This window comes from Corvus moneduloides, chromosome 7, assembly GCF_009650955.1.
Source record: "Corvus moneduloides isolate bCorMon1 chromosome 7, bCorMon1.pri, whole genome shotgun sequence".
Classification (NCBI taxonomy): Eukaryota; Metazoa; Chordata; class Aves; order Passeriformes; family Corvidae; genus Corvus; species Corvus moneduloides.
The window spans coordinates 30,022,549-30,048,042 of NC_045482.1; the positions used below are offsets into that span (position 1 = coordinate 30,022,549).

General features: G+C 44.4%; 2 protein-coding genes across 7 annotated transcripts in view; both read right to left on the minus strand.

The window, feature by feature from the left end:
- Positions 1-11,338, minus strand: part of MUC13 (mucin 13, cell surface associated) — a 33,051-nt gene extending 21,713 nt beyond the window's left edge. For all 5 annotated transcript variants that reach the window (XM_032113914.1, XM_032113911.1, XM_032113913.1 and 2 more), the window contains exon 1: positions 1,426-11,338. In XM_032113914.1, the coding sequence (XP_031969805.1) occupies positions 1,426-1,483 (58 nt within the window). In that variant the 5' untranslated portion in view covers positions 1,484-11,338. The remainder of the gene's footprint in view (positions 1-1,425) is intronic.
- Positions 11,339-12,494: 1,156 nt separating this feature from the next.
- Positions 12,495-25,494, minus strand: part of HEG1 (heart development protein with EGF like domains 1) — a 46,257-nt gene continuing 33,257 nt past the window's right edge. For both annotated transcript variants that reach the window (XM_032113908.1, XM_032113907.1), the window contains 8 exons: positions 24,628-24,686; positions 24,016-24,176; positions 22,155-22,289; positions 17,391-17,433; positions 17,251-17,288; positions 16,657-16,744; positions 14,950-15,124; positions 12,495-13,250 (listed from right to left, as the gene is read on the minus strand). In XM_032113908.1, the coding sequence (XP_031969799.1) occupies positions 13,101-13,250; positions 14,950-15,124; positions 16,657-16,744; positions 17,251-17,288; positions 17,391-17,433; positions 22,155-22,289; positions 24,016-24,176; positions 24,628-24,686 (849 nt within the window). In that variant the 3' untranslated portion in view covers positions 12,495-13,100. The remainder of the gene's footprint in view (positions 13,251-14,949; positions 15,125-16,656; positions 16,745-17,250; positions 17,289-17,390; positions 17,434-22,154; positions 22,290-24,015; positions 24,177-24,627; positions 24,687-25,494) is intronic.

Here is a 25,494-nt window from a genome sequence, read left to right on the forward strand (position 1 = left end):
GGATCTTGGAACAACAGCCTGTTACAGAGCTAGTGCTTTTTTTAGAACAACTGCTACAGCTGGGAGGCTCTGGCTAACAATTGTCCAGGAGTACCCTTTGGACTCAGGAAGAACAGCATCTGTGGTGACAGCAGTGCATGAGCTGCAATTGAACCTTGTGGGTGGGCTTGACAAAGGCAACCTGAGCAAAGGTGGCTAATTTATGGCTCTGTGTTCCTAGACCTAACCTTGTGTGTAAGGAAACAGGATGTGTTAATGGGCTTGGGCATTACTACAGTGATAAAGAAATGGATGTCACCACCAAGGTTGTACAATAGCAGAGACATCAGGCTGCTGAGCAGGGCAGGGCCTTTGCCAGTACTATTCAAATGGACACATCCTGCAAAGCTTTTACAGTGTTTGCTTAGAATGAAAATGGTTTCTGGGCAGACCTATCCTGATGCAAAGTCTGGTCAAGTGAAAAACTGGTATTGCTTTCAGTAGCTCTTGGCTCAAGATTTTTCACATCTTGCTGTTACCTACAAGCCTCCAATCAGAAAACCAACCAACTGACAGTCTTGAAGACTTCTATGCTTATGATTTACAGCTGCAAATTGGTCTGTAGCATACTGTGGATATAGATGGAAATACAATATATTCACTTACAGTAGTCAACAGAGACCCACAACCATCTGTCACCAGTCACAAGCTTAACAGGTCTTAATTTGGCTGATATCTCTGCAATTTTATCTTTGTATTAGCTCTATTAGAGACAGGAGTTCCTGTCCTCTCACATCTTCAAGCTGCCACAAAACTCTTCGTATAGATGTTTCTGCTAATGTCTTCACCCCCTCATACCTCTCACTGAGTATCAGGGAAAAGCAAGTTTGGCCATAGGCTCTGGCCCATGACTACCAACTTTGGCACAATGTCAGAAAACATACTAAGTGGCTTAAGGAATGACACCTTTAGTTTGAATAGACTATGGCACAATCCTCTTGAAAGCTGGTGGTGATGTTTCCATTAATTTATTTCAACAGGAAGGAACAAAAGCTCTGTGAGCCAGCTCAGGTGGAGCTGCTTTCCAGACTGGTTGGTTAAGGAGCCTCTGGCCAAAAGGATACTGGGGTGGAATGGTTGCACCTTTTGTTGTGACTGTAAAAGAGCTTGAATTACCTGGGTTTAATATGAAAGTCCTGAAAACTGCTCTTGGAATAGGCTGAATTATGTTAATCATAAGCACCAGTGATTTTCCATTGTTCTGTGAACAAGGAAAGCCGTTGGCTTGCATTGACATCTTTCATCATTAATTAATCAAAATCTAGACATGCTGAATTTTGTATCACAACTGACTTCTCAACAGCTGCTGAAAGTACTAGAAAATCCATTCACTGCCACACAATAGCTGCCTTGATAAATCACAAAACAGAAGATAGTGTTTCTTACCTTTCAAAAGGCTCAACACCAGGCTGAGCCACACAGCGAGGAACACAGAACGCCTCATTGCCGCTCCTGTTGCTGCTGCCACTTGCTGCTAAGCCTAAGGGAAAGTGCCTTTCTCTTCTGGCGTCAGCTCATTTAAGGTCCCAGCCACAGGTAAAGAGCTCAGCCCTGAGCTGACGTCATGGTGGCAGGTGGCAAATGATAAATTCAAGCAGTGTTTTTCTTCCTCCTTGGGCTGGGAAGAGATTTCTGGACCTGCAAAGTTTTTCCTTTAAGTCATAAATATTTGAGATATGTTGACACAAGGAAGCTACTGCTAAGTGAGCTGACATGGGAACTGACAGCACACCAGCTATCCTCTGCCAGCTTTCCATATCAACACCTTCCGTGCAAATTAAATGAAGGGTGCAGTATAATCTGTTCTTAAAGTGGAAGAGGTGACCCCATCCCAAGACATGATAATTATGCACTTGGAAAAGAGTACCTGGGATCCACATGCTCACTTCCCTTGCAATAAATTACCAGTACAGATGAGCTTCATTTCTCAAACTCCAATTATTTTTTTCTTATAAGCAAAATCTTATGCCAAAGCACTTCTTACTGCTTAACAGGGTAAAAAGAACCAGAAAACACCTGCATCTTTGACATCAAAGAACCAGGACTGACCCTGGCCCTTCTGGCAGTGACCATGGCTGTTTTGTTTGCTGCCCTCTTATCCGTGTTGTGGGCTTACTAAAGCAGTGGGCCAAGAGAAGGAGGAGCAGGCAGGACAGCCAGCAGGTGTTTGTCTTTATCCGAGTGGCAGCCTTCCTTTCTTAAGAGGAAGCCTATTCCTGCTGGGGAATTTGTAACCACGGATGGTCAGGCCGGAGCCTGCAGCAGAGCTAGAAATGACAAAAGGCCCAGAAGGCTGTGAAGCAGGTAACACTGCTGTGATGCAGAGAAAATAGGTTGGAGACTGAGACTTTTTAACATTGCGTTCCAGGAAGCTTCTGAAAATGGCCAGTGAGAGACAATCCCAAGATGGGAAAAAAGGTTGCTGTGGGCAGGATTTGGTTATCCCGAAGTCTCTTATTTTTGGCTGCCTGCCATCTCCAAGTTCTCTAGTGTTTGTTCTGCTTTGTGCTCCAGTAAAATGCACTGCTTGAGATCAGCTGGGCCACAGGGATTCCCAGTAGCTCCTTTTCTGGCAAAGGCATAATTTCTCTCATTTTGAAGGTCTGAGTGACTCTGTATCCTGCCACAACTGCCAGTAAAGTCTTTCTCTGAAGTAAACACAGGTTATCTCATCATTATCAGACACAGACAAGAAGGATGAGAAACCCATCAGTGTATCCCCTGCAGTACCACTTCTAATGGCTATGGAGCTGGTGTCTTCTGGCAGACTCCCCTGCCAGCAACATAGGCAGGTTATGAACACATTTCTGAATGCCAAGTAACAGTTCAGTGTGGTGAATGCCTCTCCCTTCATCTGCTTTTGTTTGATCTTCTGTTTTAAGAACAAGAACTGTAGTCTTGGGTAATCTCCTATATTGAGAGAGTGGCTGTCCTTGAATGAAGGAGGGTGAGAGAGACCAGAAGTATTACTCAATTCATTCCTGAACTTAGGGCTGTCCTAAACTTTTAACTTGCACTGAACCAGGAAATACTGCAGGCTTACAGACAGCAAAACTGGTTGTGTGCTTCTCTGCTGGCACAGGGAATGAACGGCCTTGGTCCCTCTGCAAACTTGCTCAGGATGCTAAGCCTGAAATGTGGGGTGTTTTGCCTGTGCCTTCCTTTTTCCCTCCATCCCCAAAGCCCCTCCAGTGCAACCTGCTCCCCACAATTACCCCTAGTCCTCACAGTGACCCTCTAGCAGCCCCCCTCTCACTCTGTCTGCCCCTTCAGGCTATGCTGGATTCAGCTCCTGCCCTGCTGCTTCTCCCTTCTGTGATCCTCCCATTGCCCATCCCTGATCATTCAATTCCTCCAGGCCCCTCCTTAAAACTGCTTTGCCATGGAGCTGACAAAATAAGAGAAGGAAATGCCTGGGAAATATTTGTCCCCATGTGCCTCCCTGCTTGGGCGGTGTCCAGCCTCCACCACCCTCCCAGCTTCAGGGGACATCCAAAAATTAATCCCAAAGTCTCATTAGAATAATGTATTTCAGTGCTGTGAGCCCCAGACCCCAGCACGTGCTTCAGGTGGGAATGGGTGTGGAGAGGAGGACAAACCTGGCTGTGGGAGGGTGTTTGGCAGAGCTGTACACCACCCATCCGCTGGCAATGTCCATCTCCCAGACTTAACACTCTTCAGTCTTCATGATACATCCCGATTTTCCAGTGCTGCCTCAAGGTGCAGCTAGATTAACCCAGGTCTTAAAATCTCCCTGTTGGCTGTGAAGCAGAAGTGTGGGACCAAAAGAACTTCTCAGGGCACTATTGAAAATGAGGGCCAGGTCTTCAGCAGGTGTCAATGGTGCAGCTCTGCTGCCTAAACTAGAGACTACTGGTTGATTGTGCAGTCCTGCACATTGGAACTGTTCTCTACAGTGAATGCACATCAGGAGCTGGTGTATTAGCTCTATTTTTAAACTTTACTTCCATTCCTACCTGGTTGTTTATGTTTATTACAACGACAGTTTTGGCAGTGTGAGTCATTTGCAATGCAAAAGGCCCCAGTTTTTCCAGGAAATAATGCACTGAACAGACATACATCTTCACAGACCAGAACTTTTCATCTCTGCTTGCCCTTCCCTGTACTTTTTGTGACACACTGGTGGTCACAACATGCTCTCTCCAGGAAGGAGGATGACAGGCTCTATGTGCCCCATTGCTTGATGATTTGTGGGGAATTAGTTATAGAGATATGGTGGTTTAGGAGAACAGACACAGAGAATTACCAAAATAGGAGAACTGATACCAGTGAACTAGCAGCTCTGGTGCAATTACTAATTAAGTCATTAAGCACAGATCTAGACAATAAGAAGTTGACTGTTAGTCCAGACATACTCACACAGTTCCTGCAAGGAACTACGGAGAGAACTTTCTTTGCAGAAATAACTCAGTAACTTTACAGAGGCTGTAAAATCAAACTGCTGTCTGTCAAAACTCAGATGTGACAATCAAGAATACTGAATAATTATTATGGAATAAAAAATATGCTATGTTTAGTAAGAGTATTTGCTCTGTTGGCGATACTTGTTTATGGCAGGAAAAAAAGTATCAAAGGTAAAGGGCTTTATTTATCTATTAGAAAGGGCATAGTCCAGTGTAGCCTCATTATGTAAGTTGCATGTAATCAAGAGGCAGTCATGCTGTCAGAAGACATACATTAAAGTAGGAAAGTGTCTTTTACAGCTCTTTCTGTGCATCAGCTCAATACTTTTTTCCTGCTCATTCTGCAGTCCTGCTCCTTACTAGATTCCTATACGTATTGCTATTCCATGTAAATTTGGTTCATCCACTATTTATGACATATATAAGTAGAAATATTTGTTTTAATTAGCTAAAAGTAAAAAAAAAACCAACTTCAGAAAGCCGAAATCAAATCTTTAGATAGATACAGATTCACATATAATCAGGGGAAGCAGATGCTCTTTAACTTCTTTTCAGGTGGTTCCCAAGATGGTTGAGGGCACACACTATGGATGCATTCAGTGGTCTCAGAGGCACTGGTATACAAATCTGAAGTGGGCAGGACTGTTAAATCATGTGCTTGTCCATAAGTCCAAAGACCTTTTACTTAGTCCCATGGAAATGTTGTGACCTATCCTTTTACACTGCCAGTTTCCTAAAAGATACCAACATCACACAGAAAGAATAACCTGAAGTAGTCGTGGTGAGTGATCTCTTACCATGGGGTGAGCTGCCCTCTATGAATGCTTGTCTCTTTTCATGGCTACTGGGGGAGCCACATGGTGTGTTCAAACTGGCCACCTAACTTTTGATAGACCAGAATCCCACCTTAGTCCCATCTGACTGCTGTCACAGTTGTACTGCTCTGGAGCAATATAGGAAAAAATTGCCCCAAATGAACCTACCTGCCATTGCTCCAGATGCTCTTCCACATCATGCCTTTTCTCAGCAGCCTGAGTTGAACTTGGTGTTCATCTGGGTTCAAGGTGACCTCCTTCTTCCTTTGAGGAACACTCAGCTGTGTATTCTTCACTGTCTCTTGTGGCTTTTACTGGGACAGGACTGATCTCACTGTGGTCAGGTCCGGTCCTTCGCCCTTGCAAACAGCCCTGCTGCACCCACCTCTCCTGAGGTTTTCCTCCCCTCCAACATGCATTCACTCACATAAACACACAACTTCAACAGTTCCAGCAAAAATTAAACTGAGGAAAAATTAAAATTATAATGAGTTCCGTGGTGCCACCAAGATAAATGTATCATAACACAATTTGTGTTTCAGCTGAGCAGAATTTCGTTTGGCACAACTAACAGAACATACCCATTTCCTCTTTCTTTTTCAAGTTAGTTATTCCATCAGGAAGCACCATCAGAAGAACAAAAGAACTATGCAATTTCTTATTTTCTGGATTAGCTTTATAGTAAGAATTAAAACCACCTAGAAATTGCATATGTTTCTCTTTACAGGCAAAACTAAAGACAATAAAAAAGCAGGGCCATAGTAATATTCATTGTTTTATTGATCTTTTTATAATACTGACTAGAACGCCAGATTTAATAATGTTGGATGCAGGTATAAAAATAATCCAATCCTTAAAAATTATATTTTGCTACTACAGTACTGTATAATTAGTGGAGGCTGAAAATATGATACAACTTTAAATAATACTGGTTTGGAAAACATCCTCAGAACCTCAGAGACTTGGAAGCAAACATTCAGAGATAGAGGGAAGCAAATGAAGCAATGTCAAGAACATAAAGCAGGTCTACATTCAGGTTGTAAAGAAGCACAAACAAATGCTGAAAATTTACCTTTTGAAAGAGGGGTCACAAAAGGTGAGCTTTACTACTGCAATTGTGAAAGCTGCTCAAATAAATCATTATGATTTTACACACCAAGTTTGACCTTCTGCTAGGAGAAAGTCCTGTAAAATTTAATGGGGTTTAAAGCAAATAACTAAGCTTAACAAAATTTCTTTTTAAAAAGGAAGATATTAAGTATTTATTCTGTTGATGCTTTTTTGTATTTTTTTCTTTAAAATAAACCCATCCTAGCAGATTTTATTGGAGACGTTTTATGTCCAGTGAATTCTGTAGCCGTATTCAAGAGAAGTGATCAGTGTTTACTGTATTCCACAGGACTTTGCCATACAGGATTTTGCAGACCTGGGGGCTGCCTGTTGCAGTCATTAACCCAAGTAAGACTCCCGTCCCTTCTAGCATTTCACTGAAACAGAGACTGAGTGATTTAGCATTTAAATACCACTTTGGAGGAACATCAGGTACCCTCTCTAGGTGTTCCCTCTCTAGGTGTTCCCTCAACAAGGATATTATGCAACACAGACTAGACACAGAAGAGATGTCATCCCACACATGACCTCACAGTACTGAAGTCACACTTCTACAAAATAAGTAAGCATATTCTTCTTCTTTTTTTTTTTTTTTTTTTATTTTGGTATTTCTTACCCCTTCATGGATTTCTCTCCTGCTTTTCAATTTCCACAGTTCAAGGGAATGAAGAACTAAATTCACATTGAAAAGGTCCCAAACTCTTACAAGCACATAGGACATACCCCTTCTGAAATTAGGAGATCTTGTTTCATTTCTAAAGGGACAAGTAGGAGTGATCTGCAGAGCAGCTGATACGTGTGACTGCAGGAAGCATCTCCACATCCCTAGATACTACACGATAGGAAACAGGCTGGCTGACCAGTAAAAGAACTACACAAAATTCACATTCATTCTCTTCCCAGGAAGCTGTTTCAGACCTTGAAGCTGTTTTGTTCATTCTCACATAATACACGTCCTGCTACAGTAACAAGTATGCTTTAAAAAAAAAAAAAAAAATAGACACAACACAGAAAGGCAGGAACAGTATCACAGAAATAGGCACACAGAGCCATGGGAAAGTATGTGCTACATGCAGATGACCCTGGTGGTGGAGTAATTCAGGCCTGAAAAGAAAACTTCGTTACAGTCCATGGGAGAGTTACCCCAGTCACTGTAATGGATGCTGGATTACATCCTTTGTGTGTAAAGAGGAAAAAACATTAGTCAGTATAGGAAGAGCATTTAACTAAAATGCATCCGTTCTTGTTAATTTAAGGAAGAAAGCTAAAGATTACTATGAGGGAATGAAAAGTCCAGCTGGATTTGGAATGGATATGGCCATTGACCAGCATCAGAGACAAGTCTCGGGAAAGCACTTGGTCTATCTGCAGCAGTGTCCAAACCCGCTCTGTGCTCACTCAGGTCCCAGCAAACAACCTGTACAAGTATCGGCACAAACAATTTCACAGTGACAAATACCTCTCTCTAACTGCAATTTATTGTTATTTTTAAAGCCTTTTACTACCCTTCAGTGGAGAGGCAGATAACTTTGATGAGGCTGTTCACGAGCAGTAACTCCGTACATGACTGTGCCAGTGGGTCTTCTGGGAAATGCCACAAGAGCAATGAGATTCATTGCTGCTATAAAACCTAACGCTTTCAATGTGGGGCACAAGGGCATCAACCTGGCCCTCTTTTTCCACTTGTAGCCCAATTCAGTGCTGTGAGGTTTCAACAGTATGAAAAAACTACCCTGATTTTCCCAGTGCAGCTGGAAGGACTGGCCAGGGCAAGCGGCAGGACAAAGGAAGACGGTATGTTCAAGATGCCTTTTGAAAAATCCCTCAAATCTGCATTTTGCTGATCAGTTCACTGGAACTGCCTCTCCTATGCTGACTGTCAGGGGTATTTTTGTGGGTAAGGGGTTTTGTCAGTGTAACTGGGAGAGCACTATAGCAGCAAACACATGCCTCTCACAACTTTTCGTGTCAAGCAACAGAATTAGCATCTTTTTCCCAACTTTAATTAAAAATACACCCACACTACTGCCCATGGGCCCTTGCTGACTGCTCCCCTCACTTTCCACAGAAGCCAGGAGCAATAGCAGATTTATGAGCGGTGTTGGTGTAGTTTTTCTTCCTTTCCCCACATCTGGCTGAACCACTTGCATCTTCCATACCAAAAACATGCCACTTCCCTCTTATTCTCTTGGATAGTGGAGAGTGATTCCCCTTGTGAAAAACATCCAGTGTGCTCAAAATTTTTAATTTGGGGTAGCTAGAAGTAATCTAAAAGAGAGATGAGAAATAAGCTGCATGTATTTAGACATCCTACAGGAAGTTAGGTAGTGAACAGAGAAGCATCTGATTTTGAAAGTGGGCTTGAGGACACAGAGACCTTTTTTATACCCAAGAGGAGTAACAAGCCCCACTGCACTGCCAGAGGGTGCTTTGTTTACAGCACACACAGAGAGGATCCTGGTGGCAGCTGTACACAGAGACAACCTGCACTGAGACAGGCCACATCCCCGCTGTGGCTGGGCGAGTCCATACTGCTGGGGTGAGGCAGTGAACACCTGCAGTAAAATAACCATAAACTGTGACACAATACAGTGCACTGCACCCACCCCTTCTGTCCTGGCAGAGCTGGGAGCGGGTGGTGCCTGGCTGAAGACAGAAGCACTGCAACACATGTTGCAGCTGGGCTGGTGGAGAGCCAGGGGCTGAATTCCCCCAGGCTGCCTCTGTCACTTTCACAAAAGCTTCCTGGATCACTGTAGGGGAAAGCACCTGCACTCATCTGGCTGCTGACTCCTCCTGCCTAAACCCTCTCTTGCCTGCTGGGCAGGGCCTCCTAGGATGCCCAGAGAAGGTGTGGCAGGTCAGGAGAGACCCTCTTCCTCCTCCTGCTGTGGACTGTGCATTGGCTCTGTGACTCCTTTCTCACCCAAGCTAAATAGAAGGTTAGGCTGCAATGGATAAACCCTCAAAAGAAATGCCCCAGTGTTTACCTCCTATGGCAGAGAGAAAATTTCAGTGCAATAACACTCTCTGTTTCAGAAAAGTCCAAGTTTTGCAGTCCTCACTCAAAAAACCTTGCTGGATTTATTGAGACTCTTTCTCCCCAGATATACTTTAAGAAGAATTTGAAGACCATTAAGATATTAAAATTAATTACTTGCAAACTTTTTTGTGTTCTCAATTAGAAATAGTCCTATCTCAATTACACTCAAATCCCTTGCAATTTGCAATGTGCTGGGAGATATAGACCAAAAGTTTTGTTCATGTACTCTTTGTACAGAAGGACTGATCTGCAGTTTTGAGTTGGTATGTCACACTTTGTCCTTTGTACTTGACACATAGAGGTTCATCTCCTAGTCTTTGAACTAACCAAGCAATTAAACATCTTTGCCTGTAAGCATGGGCCTAAATGCTTCCCTATCTGAGGAAATGCTGGCACGTGCTTATATCACAGGATTGTCGTAATTGCTGGGACACCTCCTTTATCACAAGGTGCTTTATTAAAAAGGGACAAAGTCCAGTGCTTGTCTATAGGCTTTGGATTTAGATTTAGCATGAATTGCAACTTCCTTTTTTTTTTTTTTTTTTTTTTTTTGTAACAAAGACAAAACTCTGCTCCATACCATGGCAAAGGCAGACCTTTCTGTCCTGGGCACTCTCAAAAACAGAGGCAACTCACCCACACAGAAAAAACTCTGCCAATCTCCTGTCTGAAGGATCCCACAGCACAGAAAATTCCTTAGTTCTCATCAGCCAATGAATCCTGTGCAATTAAGAGATCAGCTGCTAACAAAACGGAGAAGAACCTCATTTGTGGACTGCAAACTCTGATCACTGTGGCAGGGAACAGCTAATTCTTGTGCTTTACCTGTTATAATATTTTGGATACTGTAAGTAGAGCTTTCCTTTTCCTCAGGCAGCTGTACTTCCCATAAGCATCCATTTCTTTTCCCCTGTGGCTGAGATCAGCTATGTACTACCAGCTGCAAGGCTGATTATGGATCAGGCAGGCATGAAGCTGCATGCATTGTCACCAAAAGTTCATGTAAGTGCAAAGAATACTGCCCCAGGCAGTATCAGAAGCAACTCTGAGCAGGAACCAGAAACCTCTAAGCCAACACAGCAATAATTGCCTGTTGCTATCTCCCTTTCCTCTGAGTACCTGTTACTGACCTCTGGGAACACCACAGCCTTTAAAGAGCTGTGAGAGGATCTGGGAACTCACACCATCTGTAGGATGCAAGTACCTGCTCCCTGATGGGGGGGTCCTCATCATCACCCCAGGTTTGCCTCCAGTGAGCAGCCACACAACACATGAGCATCCGAACTGCTGCCCTTACGTGGGGTTAGGCACTTCAGGGATGCACCCTGTGATCCTCAGTGCTTCAGCAAGCCGAGCTACCTAATGAACTTACTTGTAGGCACTGTGCCTTTTAAAGCATGGTGGGGAAGAAGGGAATATCAGCTTATGTACACACTGCAGATATGGTGGGTTAGTGACTAAGGAATTGTGCTATTCGTTATCCTCATACAAGCAGCCATCTTGAATTAAAAGCACAGCCACATTCAAGAGGAGAAACTGCATCTGGACCTCGTATCTAAACAAGGTTTGGGTGACTCAGATTAACAGTGCAGTAAAGATAAGCGGTAAATATACTTCATTATATTTCATTATATTTCCTGCATGAGTCAGGGCAATCCCAAGCACAAATGTGGGCTGTTGGAGAATAGAAAGTAGCCCTGAGGAGAAGGACTTGGGGTGTTGGTTGACGAGAAGCTCAGCACGACCCAGCAATGTGCTCTCACAGCCCAGAGAGCCAATTGTGTCCGGGGCTGCACCAGAACCAGTGTCGGGAGGGGATTCTCTCCCCCTGCTCTGCTCTCCTGAGTTCCCACCTGCAGTGCTGTGTTCAGCATTCTCATAAGAAGAAACAAGTCCAGAGGAGGCCACAAAGATGATCAGAGGCTGGAGCACCTCTCCTATGAACACAGTCTGAGAAAGTTGGGGCTGTTCAGCCTGGAGAAGAGTAGGCTCCAGGGAGACCTTAGAGCACTTTACAGTAATTAAAGAGGCCTATAGGAAAGCTGGAGAGGGACTTTTTACAAGGGCATGTAGGGATAGGACAAGGGAAAATGATTTTAAAGCGAAGAAGGTAGATTTAGATTAGTTATAAGGAAGAAATTCTTCATTATGAGAGTGGTGAGGCACTGAAACAGATTGCCCAGAGAAGTTACCCAATCCTTGCAAGTGTTCAAAGCCAGCTTGGATGGGGCTTCAAGCAACCTGGTCTAGCGGAAGGTGTCCCCGCTTATGGCAGAGGGGTTGGAACAAGATGATCTGTAAAATCCCTTCCAACCCAACCCATTCTAGGGTTCTGTGATTAGTGAATCTCTTTCAACACCCAGTTTAGGTCAGAATACAGTCCATGAGTTTCCATCTGAGCTATGGTGAGAAACGCAACAACTTACATTCTTCAGCTTCTGCTAATATGAACGAACACACCTGGGTGAGGAAACTTGCCTGGTCTGAATCACTCGAAACCAGGATGGAAGAAAGAAAAACACTTCAATGTAAGTGATCTTTGCTATGCTAGGATTGCAAGCATCATGTTTTTCACTTCCTTAAATGCAACTGACTGCAGTGAACCCTCTTTTTGCAATGCACTGAAAGCCTCCACGGCTCCTTCAGAGCTCAAGGTGGACTGTGAAGTTTTGAAAACACAATGTTCCACCTTCAGTGCCCAGAATTCAGGTTCCTCTGCCCAGCCAAGGCTACAGCATTATTGCTCCTTCACAGATTCCTCATAAAGAGCATTCTGAATTCACAGCTCATCTTTTTCTTCCCTGTGATTAATTATTTAATATTGTATTGCTGTTTCCACAGGCATTTAAATCCTTGCAGGGAAACAGAGCCCCAAAGGATCCCATATGGAACCACCATGATGGCATGTAGTGGCATCACTTCTGAACAACACCGCTTGACAAAACAACAACATTCCCTAGATACAGAAGGTTTGCAAAGCAGCACAACAGTGCTTCTTTTCAGTTAAAATTGCAGTGGTGTGACTAACCTTCCCGCACTCCTTGGAGAAAATCAGTCCATTAATTCAGCCAATATTGCCAGACACTGGGCTTCAGCAAGGACCCAGACATCTGGAGAACTTTTACCAGTAAGAAGGTGAGGGCCAGAAGACAAGCCAGCTTCCCTGTCAGGCAGGGAGCAGACAGCAATGCAGCGGTGTAAAAGGGAGTGGGCAAACTTGCCCTACCAAAAGCAGTCGCACAGTGAATCTTTGCATGAAGGCTGGCTAGGAAGACAAGCACAGTCAACAGTAAGTGAGATCTGTAAACAAGACACTCCCTAGTGGTATTCAATGCAGAGTGCTGGGCACAGTTCATCTGCCTGTACTGATCCGTGCTTGCCATGTAGCGCGAAGAGTGAAGAACGAATATGGAGTACATGTGTCAGCTTCCCTCTGGGTTTTTTAGTGATGTGCTTCTTGAGCCATTCCCTCCTCTTCCTCCTCCTCTCTGATGCTCAGCAACTGTGACCGTCCCTCAGGGCAGCAATGCTCTGCATGAAGTTCAAAGTCCTTCCTATTAAATGGGAAGAGTAAGATTGATGTGGCCTGAACTACCCAGGAGACAGATTGTACCTGGGGATTAAGGGCCACACAACTGTGTCAATCTTCCACTCCCTCCCCACTCTCTGCTAAAAATAGTCTCTTCTTCTGGTTTCATCACTAATGAAGGATGGATTGTATTGTCCAGGGTAGATGCATGAATGTCGAGATCCAGGCAAACCAGTGTAGGGAGGATAAAGTCCATTTCTTTCCAGTTCAGGATTTCTCAGTCCAGTTGGCTGTATTAGCAAAAAAATTAAATAAAAAGGGTCTTATTCACACACTCAAATCCTCCTTCAGGCACAGCCTTACCACATTTCCTTGCTGTTAGTTCAGTAGCTAGAAGGAACAATGTGATCTCTAATGATCTAATAATCTAGGATGATCTTTGCTGTATTGCCCAAAGGGATTGTTATGATGAAATCTAATTTTGACATCTGGCCAATGAACAGACTTGAAGTTTACCTAACTATCAAGTGCAGACTAGGTACACAGTTAATTTTTAATTAAAAAAAAAACAACCTACTGCTGAGCTCAGGTATTGAAACAACTCTCATGAAAAGGATATCGTCCCAGAGCCATCCTGTCTTGGAGTGACGTTATGATGTGTATCCCATATCGCTGCCTATGCCCAGAAATTTTTTTTTCCCGAACCTGGTGGGGGAGGGGTGGTTGTGCCTTCTCTCAGAGGATATATTTCTAAATTTGGCCAAACCGGTACACATCCTTAAAGGAAACAATTCTAGAAAATCAGAGTTAGTCTCCTGCTTTGAGCATTACCTGGGAGCACTTCTCTCCCCATTTCCCATAGGTACCTCCTCTCCCAACACAGGCCCTTGAATTACATGTCAAATACAAGACAATCTGACCTTCCTTTCTCTTCCCTTCTTGTAACTAAGTAAATCTCCTGGGGACACTTGATGGAGGAACATTGATGTCTAAGATCAAGACTGTACAATCCTTTCACCCAGTGAATAACATGAAGCCACTTGGTCTGATCTGTTACAGAGCACATCCATTCAAAGCCCTCATCACCTACTGCTTGCTAAAATGTTTCCCTCTCTAGTATAATAAGAGCCTTAAAAAAAAATAGGAAATGCATTTTCATTTTCAAATATCTCATTCTTAGTTGAAGCATGAAGGAAGATTATTTGCCTCCATGCTGTAGAACCCAGTAAATTTGCTTACTGGAAAACTTAAAATATAAGCCAAGAAAATAGTAATGCTCTCTGTTCTCTGCTCTGGAAAGCAAGGAGTCCAGAATGTGTGATTTGGGTGAAATCCTGCAACCTTCACTCACATGAGTAACCCACACAGACCTTAAGAGTATATGTTGCTGAAAATGAGTGACAGATGATACAGCAGCACCACAGCTCTGGATACAGACATTAGCAGATGGTACCAGCCATGACAAAGTCTTGTGCTTCTGTCTTTCTGTGCCCTACACAGCTTATTACCCCTTATTCCCTCAGAGCTGAAGGGATGCTCCTTACGTACCCTAGGGAGGGAAGGAATGGAAGAAAAGAGGGGTCCTCAGTGACCAGCATCTTCCTGTTTTGGGGCTAAGTTCCCCAGGTAAAGGTTTCAACCTTCCACTTCATCAGGGAGGGTAGACAGGAGAAAATTGCCTACAGGGAACCCTAGCAGTCTGTCCAGAAACTTTAACTGTCCATCTCTACTCTAGCATTGGGCTTTTTGGGCATTTTTTCCAAAACATTCCTAGACATTTCCTAAGCATTCTCTCTAATGACATGTCTGTGATATTCACCACAGCTAATAGCTAGAGCCCATAGGACTCCTGCTGCCTTGCTGTTTAAGGAAGAGATTTGCTTTGCCCTTTTATCTTGCAGGAAAGAGATCTGCTCTTCCATAAAAAAAAGGAATATCCCTTTCCTGTGTGAGGCACAAAGGTTTAAAAGTTAAGCTATGGATAGATACCGAATAATACACATCTGTCATCTGCAACAGGTTCTTGGTGCTTCCATTCTCCTGCATCTCGATGGTCTCTCTGCCCCACTCCTGTGCCCGGGGATTCTTCGGGTATTCAGCATAAGGTGACATCTGGAAATCCCCACTCTTGAAAATCAGTTTACTTATGTCATTTTTATTCTTCCTGTTTATAAAACAATGAGGGAAAGTGAAAACTTACAACTTATCCTGCTACCTTGTATACACTTCTGACATGATCTCAGGAGAGATCATTACTTGATGTTATGAATCTTAACTGGGAACGAGGATCATTTCAGAAGGACTATAGTCCAATCTTCTGCTTTGAAGCCAAGTCAGATATGAAATCAGATCATGCAACTCAGGGCATTATCTGGTGGGATTTGAAATCTCCATAGACAGAGATACCAACCTCCCTGAGCAACCTATTCCAGTGCCTTACCATTCTCTTGGTGGAAGAATTTTTCCCTACATTCAGTTTGAATCCCTCCTGTTCCAGCTTGTTCCAGCTATGCCCCTTGTCTCTTAAAAACATGCATGTTCATCTAAGTCAATGAAAAACTCATGGAAATTGATGGGGGGAAAGTATAGGAGCCCCCATGCTATTAATTATAGCACTTGCAGGCACTATGTTAGTTCCTAAGAAGGAAGACGTGCAAGGAGCTGGCCTGAGTGACACGAAATGTCCCTCCAGGACCATAGTGTTGTATGAGTAGACTTTGGTGACATTTCCAGTTCAAAGCAGAGTATCCTCCAGGAAGTCACATAAGCTGCCAAAGGCCAGGACTCATGAGAAGATCAGTCCATCCCTGTGGAGATCTGCAGTGTGGGGCCTGGAGTCATACTGGCCACCTCATTTCCTGGCTGGGGTTTGCTGGCATCCCTCTGGCTCAAAATACTGGGTAACAGGGGCACGCCACTGTGCCCACCAAGCCACTGCTATGTCTATATTACTGACAAATCCAGTTGCCAACTTTATCAGAGAGCTTTGAAACCCTAGATTTGGGGACTGGAATGGTGGGGAGAGGGTGTTACTGCAAGACATCCCTTTTCAGATTACATAAATCACAAAACAACTTCCTAGGCAAGCACATTTTGTCCAAAGCCACCTACTGGTAAGGGAACTAGGGATGTGTGTGTGTGAGAGAGAGGGAGAAAGACACAGAGTGAGAGCACATGCAGGACTTGTCCAAAAAGGTAATTGAAAACCACAAAATCACCAAGTTGGAAGAGACCTCTAAGATCATCAAGTCCAACCCAAAAAATAGCGTTATATACACTCAAACACCCCTTGAGCAATGCCAAGTGACCTCTCCTGTTGCCTAAACTTCTCCTTTCTAATTAGCTTGCACTTTTGGAGTCTGCTTCCTGGCTTCTGAGCCTTACAGCACTGCGTGGGAAGGACTCACTCTGCCTCTCCATCCTTAGAGGACATGATTCCCAGATGTATCTTTAAAAGACACCCTATTCAGTTGTTAAGCCTGGCTGCTGGGGGAAAAAAATATATATGCCAGAAATGAAAGCAAAATGTGATACTTCAGTATCTCTGATTAACCCACTTGCTTAGCTTATGTTTTCACCTATGTTTTGGTCCTTGGCTATTGTATGTTTTAGTCCTTCAGAGTTCATACATGAAGCTCTGAGTGTAATCCACTGGGAGGATACCCTGGATGAGCCAGGCCTGGCAGCGGTACCTACCGGCAGCAGGTGACAATCAGTGCTATGCCCATGATCAGCAGCAGTCCCCCTCCTGCAGCTGCAATCACCACCGTGATGAGCTGGTATGCTACAGACGGGAGAGACAGAGACTCAGAAACCCCAGTGTACCATATCCACAGTCCCCATGCAAAGGGATTAACTGTTTAGTTCCCACCTTCCCCCCCTCTGTAAGCAATATTGCCTTAAATTTTCAAGTGAAATAGAAACAAGTTCTTGTTTCCCTAGGGAATAGATTCCCTTCGCTGATAGATCAGAATGATTCAAATGGTATTTCATGGATTCACCTTCAAATATCTTGCTTCGAGAGTGCCCACTATATGTGCTATCCTGACAGACTATATAGGGAAAGAAGATGATCTTTCCTTCGTTTAGTTACGGAAATTTTGTCAAATTAAGTCAATTTTGTCAAAGGAGGTCCCAAAATGACTTGCAACATAAAATGAATAAACAATAAACACCAACAAAAGTAACGTGTACCTACTGCATTTTAGAGACAATCACTTGCAATTGCATGTTTCAAATGTCCCGTTTCTGACACTGTGGAAAATAAAAGAAATGAAATTTGGTACTCACGGTTTCCACAGTTGAATCCACCCAAGCCAAAGGGGCAGCTGGGAACAGAGAACAACAGGGAGTTTCAGCGGCTCAGTTGTGCCGACAAGTCACCAGAGCAAGGATGGTGGGGTAGGAGGAGGGCAGAACAGTCACCATACCTCACACAGGTCTCGTTTTCCAGCTTATATCCATCTTCACAGGCTGAAAACAGAGAGAAGGGCCGTGAGCACCGCGTAGTGGAGCGGGGAGGGATTTCCCACCGGCGCTTCCCAGGGCAGCCTCACCTCCACCGCCCCAGGGGCCCGACCGCACCGCGGCTGCACAGCAGGAACGCGATGCGCTTTGATGGGATGCTGGATGTCCTCTGGTTTAGGCAAAACATCGCCCACTTAAATTCACCTCCCGCTGGCTTTAATGGAGCCGTTTCAGGGCTTCCAGGCAGAGCCAGCCCAGAGCCTGGCACAGGGAGGGCTGCTGGCAATGGAATTCCCAGCAGAGCTTCTTCTTGCCCAGATGAAAACTCACTGCACGCTTGTAGTGCTTCACACAAAATAGCAATGTAAAAAATCTGCAAGGGCCTCCAGTTTTCATTTTGAAAGCCCATTGGAACTATGCTACTTTAGCATTGGTGCATGTTATTAATTACTTTTAAATGTTAGTATTGCAACAAGATGTTATGCAAACACAGTCAGGGTAACCCAAAGTGGTATGCTAATGGGTTGGGGTTTTTTTGTGTCACCTTCTTTTCTGATCTTTCAAATTTGCAGCTAACTAATATTTTATTATACAATAGAAATTGAATTTATGAGGTCTAAATAATCCAGAGAACTGTTATGTGCAAAATATTGGTGAAAAACTGAAACCATTACTTCAAAATAAAATAATTTCCATGCTTACGGACAGCTATCCTAAATTATCTGAGGAAATTATACTACCCTTCTGATGAACAGCAAAGGGGATGATACACTGGACACACACAAGGTTCAAATTACTGATAAGATCACTGCTTTTCACAGCAATAGCCCCACCAGAGCTCTTGCAGATCTGCTGCCTTTCACAGAGGCAACAAAGGTGGTCACTCAAAGGCCTGGGCAGGAGTGATACAGACAGAGTCAGCTTGGGCAGAGGGACAAGCCAGGGCCAGCACAGGCAGCAGCCCTTGGGGGTCTGCAAGACATCGTCCGAGAGTCTGGGAAACCCCTGTAGCACATTACACAGGGAATTGTTAAATGAAAACAAAAATGCTCATGGATTTTTTCCCTCCTCAAACACTGTGTGCTGTCACTGAATTTCCCTGAATGTAATTCCAGTTTCAAAGCAAATAGTTGGACTGGAACTACATTCTAGAGAAACACCCAAGACTGATTTTAGTATTTTCAGTGACAGACAATCAACCACAGCCCTGGGTCAGATGCTCACAAAGTTAATTTTCCTCAGCCATTAAAAACACTCACCTTCCTTCTGGTCTGAATTGCCCCAGTGTCAAATTCCAGACTTCGAATGTTTGCTTATTAGATTGGAAAAGGTTACGTGATCAGGTTTCTCCTCACCACCCCCAAATCATTCCTTTATCTTTAATAAAGCCAAGGCCACTGAGATCTTTGAGTCTCCCTAATTATTGCAGCTTTTTTCTGAACACTCACAGGTTCTCTTTGACCCTTTTGAGTTCTGGCTCCCAGAAATAGATGTTGCAAGCCCAGGTATAATAAAATTTCCCATCTTCTGCCTGCCTCACATCCTCAGGATGTGTGGACACAGAAAAGTGCTGCACTCACATCACTTCTGTGCCTGTAGACACAGACTTGCTGTAGCAACTTGCACCAACAATGATGGTGGGGCTGATGTCCATGATACCTGGTCTTGCACACCTTTCTCTGCCCTATATAACCCCACTACTCCTTCACCACCTCCCTCACTCCAGAGCTGGGGATCAGGAGGGTGAAGCTCATTACACAGCCCCCCTGCTGCACCTCACTGCGATGCTTTTTGTGCTGGATGTATTTTTCTCCCCCTAAGATGATGTTTTTGAAGGAAAGGAAGAGACCAGAGGTAACTGTGGAAGAGTTAAGAGCCTCAGTCAACCAACAGCCAGGGCAAGGATAGTAAATCCCAAAGGATCCTTGCCTGGTTCATTCATCTCACTGAGGCATTAGCAAAAGGAGATTGGATGGGTTGCTCCTTTCACTTGCTAACAAAAGCAGACTGAAAACATTATGGAGTGAATGTTCTGCCAGAGTGAACCACAGGATCAGGCAGTAACGAAAAGTGCAGTGGAACAGAGGGAGGCATCACCTCACAGCTCACTGGGGTTGCCTTCTCTAATGAGCACAGCAGCCCCGTGTATCCCAGCCCCAGTCGCAGCCCCAGTCCACTGCCTGCATGTTGGGAAGGCCTGCAGGAGCAGGCAGGTGGGTGCTGGAGCCCACCCTAAGCCCAGCCCTAGCCCAATAATGTGTGTGGGCACATACACCTTGAGCAGTTTCAAAGCTGGAGCTGTGCCATGGGCAGGAGCAGCCCTGGGACCTCGCTGGCACACAGCTCTCAGGTCAGGAGGATACAGGAGCAGTAAAGAGGAAAAGCAAGATCCTGAATATGCTTTTCTCTGTCTCACTTAAAAACTTGGTGATTATGTATTTTCCTCTCCTCACCGTGTCTTTTCCTGCCACTTTGCTTTCTCCTTTGGCATCTTTCCTGCTCCTTTGAACACATTCCCAGGAGAGCTCTCACTGTCACACTCACTTGGCAAGATTTCAAACACAAGCAGGGAACAGAGGAAAGGCATAAGTGTCAGGGGCCAAGCAAAGCTATCAAGTTGTGCTCTTCAACCTAGGATTCCTTTGCCTTTGCCTTCCCAAAAAACACTCAGGGGTCTCTTTAGAAACCTGCTTTGCTGCTCCTTGCTTCATTCCAGAAACACTCTGTACTAGTAAAAATAGCATGCCCTTGAAAAGCTGGCACATCAGGTTTGTTGCTCTGTTACTGAAATAGCCCTGAAGCTACTGAGAAGTTTGAAAATCAGCAGCAACCCAGAGACACTGAACAGCACAGCAAGAGGTACCATGGCCAACATGTTGGAATTCCTGTGGCTCCGAGACCCAGCCCTTCCCTGGTCCATACTTTTCCAAGCATGTCCCCGAGGACAGATGCTACAAGGAGGACAGAACAAACACTGTGGGTCAGGGCAGCCAATTCTCCCAGCCTTCCCACGGGGGAGACCGGACAGGGCAGCACAATAGCCATTTCCCTCTTTGCAAATACTATAATTGGAGCTACTACACCCCATTTTCACAACCCACAATGAGGGTCGGATGCTCACGAGACCTCGGTTCCTGTTTAGGCACAGAGAGGGCAGTGATTTTCAAAGAGGCTGGTATATTGTATGCTATATTTGTCAGCAAAATAGCCCTGAATATCAAATGGGGACCATAGCTTGGCTTTTGGAAAAGCCTTCAAAAATCCCAACCACCTGGCTTGCCCAGATGAGCACAAGTGATAATGAAAATCTCGTATCTTGTCAGAGAGTGGCACCATGCAGTCAATGCTGCCCTCATGCCTCTGCACTACAGCCTAAATCCCACATCAACCCTGTCCCTCAGATACTCTCAATCTGATCAATAACATGTTGCCTACTGACAGCAGTGAGATGAAGGTGCAATTGAGGCTGCACTCTTTACAGATAAGGTTTTTATATTTTCCACAGCAAACAAGTTTCATAAGTATGGAGTAATCACATGTACACGATCTTATATCTCTTAGCCCTCTGCAACCATCACATCCAAGTGCCTCACAGCCTTTCAGCTATTTATCTTCACTGCTTGACAAGAGACATGAACAAGACAAATGAAGTAACTTTTGCTAGGTCCCCACTGTCCATGATGGAACAAGAATTGGGTAAAAACCTCCCCAAGTTTCAGCTCAGCTCCTCACTCACTACATAAGCCTATCTCTGACTCTCTAGGGTTGGTTTTTCCCAAAAGAAATATTTCCCAAAAGAAATCCTTCCTCCAACATACAAGACGAGGGGAAGGAAGGAAAACACAAAGGGAAAGGTTTTGACACAAAGGAGCCACAGAGTGCAGGAGAGGTAGGACCCTGACCTGGCATGCAGAGATGCCCATCTCTGAGCTGTCCCTCCCAGAGTCTGTAGCACGTGAGTTATTTCCAGGCACATTTTTCTCACTCTCAGATTTGGAACCGACAAAACATCTCCTCCTATTTCAAGAGCAACCCAGCAGGCAGTGCCAGAAGCAATATATAACCACCGCTGCAATTGTTATTGATATGTCATCAGAAAACTGCATTTCTTAAGAAGGCCTACAGCAACCACAAACTAGGGAATGGACACCCTGATCCTACAGAAGTCATTTGAACGCTGGCATGCAAAGACTTTGTTTAAAATGCAGCAAAACCAGATTTGTTGATCTCAGGAGTAGCTAAAAAATAATGCAATCTTTAAGCTTAAAATTTCTATTTGGAAGCCAGCTGAAAAATAAATTCATAATCACTTTCAGATACAAATTTTTAAAATACTGATGTTGTATTAATATAAGCTTGTGAGTTTAAAGCACTTCCCCTAAGTTCGCTGAGAGTTCAGACAAAATCAAAACAGGCAGAGACACACGTCATCTCTGCTCTGTGCCACTGAACTAGAGCCCAAAGCAGCCAGGCCCCCTTCTCCCTCTCCTCCATCACTGTGACTCACAGCATGCTCCAGAAAGAGATAATATTATTCCTAGAGAGAGACTGTATCTTCAGTGTCTGCTGAAAAGCCCCCTAACTAAATAAAAGAAGCTTGAGCTGCTAATATTTATTCATAATATTGAGGGGTTTGCATGTACAGCACTACATACACACACTCATTTCCACTGGAACAAAAACTTTAAGGAAAGTTCAGGCAAAATACACCACATAAAGTGCAATACCTCTGCAGGAGTGGTCCATCTTGTTGTATTTGAAGTACCCATTTCTGCACTGGCAGAGCGCAACTCCGTCAAAGTCGGTGCATTCTGAAGTTTCCTTGTCACATTCAGGGTCTTTCTGTCTGCACAAGCTGCCAACTGTTAGATTGGAAAGAGGTGGCCAACATCAGCATGGTTCTTGCTGAACCCAACTTTATCATTATGCACATTTGCTTTCCCTGGGCATCCCACTCAGCTGATGGCTGCTTTAATCTCTTTCTTTTTTTTTTTTTTTTAGTAATATTTGTTCCATTAGGAGAGAGTCAACATTACCCTATGTCACCATTTCTTGTGTATCTACCATCATTTGTACAGGCAAATAGAGGGGGTGAATAATAAATGTTTCAGTTCAGAAGCAGAAGGGGAAATGAAAAAGAGAAATCTGGTTTGGCTCGAGCTCAAACACATTCATTCCCTGACACAGTTCAACAAATCAATTTTTAAGTTTATATCAAGCGAAACATTTTGCTCAGACCAAACCAATTCTTTTCCATTTCAGCATCAAGCACTGGATTTTTTTATTTTTCTAACAAAAAAATTGTACTTTCATTTACATTACTTTGAAGCAGTGTTTTAATTTAGAAAGTCCGACTTGTTACAATGAGCATTCAGCAAAACTGTGGATAAATTATGGAAATTGTGACATCAAATTTACTTTTTTTACTGGGAGGTCAGACTAAATGGAATTTCGTGGGAAATAGGATTTTATGGAAAATATGTCACTCATGTGGCACTCGCCTTTTACAAACCTCTCCTTGCTAGATCAATTTTTTTTTAATCTGACATCTTTTTTTTAGGTACTTACACAAGAATATAATTTGTTTCTTATTCTGCTTATTTCATGTTAGAAGTTGACTTTACAGAAGCATTGTCTCAGAGGTAATGGGTAGGTATAATCTGAGCAGGTTTACCAAATAATTTTATGCAATCCCTGGCCAGAGTGTGGCTTTAAAATACAGCACATTGCAATAAAAGCACACACTAAACTTCTCATCTGCATGCATACTCTGCCAAAATGATACCAGGGCTTTCCCACTAAACCTGGGCTAAGCGTTGCCCTTCATCCTCCTCAAGGCCAAACCTGAAAGCCTTGAAGCCAAAAGTCACAAAACTCCACGTGCAGCAGTTTCCCTGCAGGAAACTCTTTCAAGGATCCTGAGGTACCTCTCACAGCTAAATGTCCTCTATTGCTCCCTCAGGAAGTGAGAATTGGGAGATGCCAGGGCACAGCATTGGGGTCCACCTGGAGAAGGTCATGCACAACACTGGTGTCTTTCTCCACACCTTTCTGTGCTGTATCCACATTCCCCTCTAGCAGAGAGAGGATTCAGTACAGAACTCGAAAGGTCTTCATTGTGAACCATTTTACAACCTGCAACACTGAAATTGGGCAGGCAGGAGAGCAGAGCTCACCATGCAGCCTCCAGCAGCTCTAATCGAGTCCACTGGCGGGGTTTTGTCTCTTGGCTTTCACACCATTTTCCTGGCTCCCAGCTGTGTGTGTGGAATTAAGACTTATGGGTTTTTGATCTGGCTGGGCCTGGTGTCACATCCCAGAGATGAAAGGCTGCCCCACAATGCCTCTAACCCTGTGCTGTGCAATATTTTCACAGAGAGGCAGATTTCACACACATGTGGCAAAGATAAGGCTCGGTATCTGCATCCCTTTTGTACTTTGAGGTTCTTAAGATGACTCCCATTTAAGTAAGATAAAAAGATTCAGAGGGATTTTTCCAAACGGCAAAACGTTCTCCCCCTGTTATAAAAGAAGCCAAATAAAACATCCCTTTCCCCTCCTGCCACAGGCCCTCCAGATGCTATTTACCTCTGTGGAGTGATTTCAGGCTGGAGATGAACTGGCAGGCTTCAGTGGGGGATTTGCAAGCCCGAATGTAGCTTTTCACACTGCTGATAACATCGTAGAAAGTCACGTTGGATGCTAAAGAGAACGTGGATTGCACTGAAACATGCACAAAATTTGCCTCCCTAACAAAAAACAAAACAAAACAGCCCTGAGTATCATGGGTCAGTCTGATGTCATCATTAGCACCTCATACACAGGACTGTTATTAACACGAGTGATGCTTATCCCGGACACAGCACTACATGCACACTGAAAGAGACCTGCACTGTAACAGACTTTAAAACCAGGACTAACCAATACACAGAGAGAATATGGAGCTGGAAGGGATGCTGGTAGCTCACTTTGGAACCAGCCATAAATCTCTCCTGGGCAGCCCATCTCCAAGCTGCTCAGATCAGGAAGAGAGTACCAGGTGAGGGAGGCAAGCTGGTCAGGCATTCCTCATGCCCTGTACCACTGCCAGGCCAGATTGTATCAAGCCCAGCACTGACTCAAAATGGAGAGTGTGGATCTCAAGTTGAAGATCCCAAATGCTCAAGTTTCTCATTCTTCCCCTGGTAGCCTTAGCCTTACCTGCTTGCCTTAACTGTGGAGTGGTGGTATCCTGGCAAGCCTGACAACGATGCATTGAGCTGCAAGGAAGGAGAGAGCAGTGGTTAGTGCCCCAGGGGATGATGGAGGGAAGCAGCCCCATGGGATGTAGCACAGGACAGTGCTCCTGGGTCACTGACACCATCCCCTGTGTTTCCCAGAGATGCCTGCTGAGACCAAGGGCACTCTGAGCATCCCAGGGGTTCATCTGCTCTATAAGAGAGATGCACTGCCCTGTTGCCAGTAAGGAATGGACAAAATCACCACTGCACAGCCTTGGACAAGAACAAAGACCTGGGGATTTTGACATGAGCATCTGCCTGTGGCCCTGCTGTGTAATGACCACAAAGGTCAGGGGTGAGCCAGATGCCGGCAAGGAGAGAGCCCCATGCAAGGCTGACCTCAAAGCAACCCCCTTGGAGACTGCAGATCTTCCAAGGAGCCTCCCTGACCCTGGATCTGTGCAGTTGTTTGTATTTACTCCTCAGCACAAGCTGTACAGGCAGCACCACAGTGACTCCACCCAGCACCTCCCTCCTTTGATAGCATCTCCAAATCACCTACTCCAAAGAGTTGGAATAAAGTGCAGCCAGCCCAGGAACACTAACAGGATGAACTCATGCATGCAGTGATCTGGATAAAAACTGCACAGAGACATACCTGTCCCCAGCCCATGGGTCTTTTTGGAGCAATTGATGGCACAGCCTATGGGGACGCCAACAGTCCATCCAGCACTGGCTCTCAACTGACCGAGAGCCACATGGCTACAACTGAATGGCTGGGAAATGTGACAGTCATAAGAGGAGTGAAGGGGGACTTGTCCCATCATCACTGCTGAAGTCCCAGCAA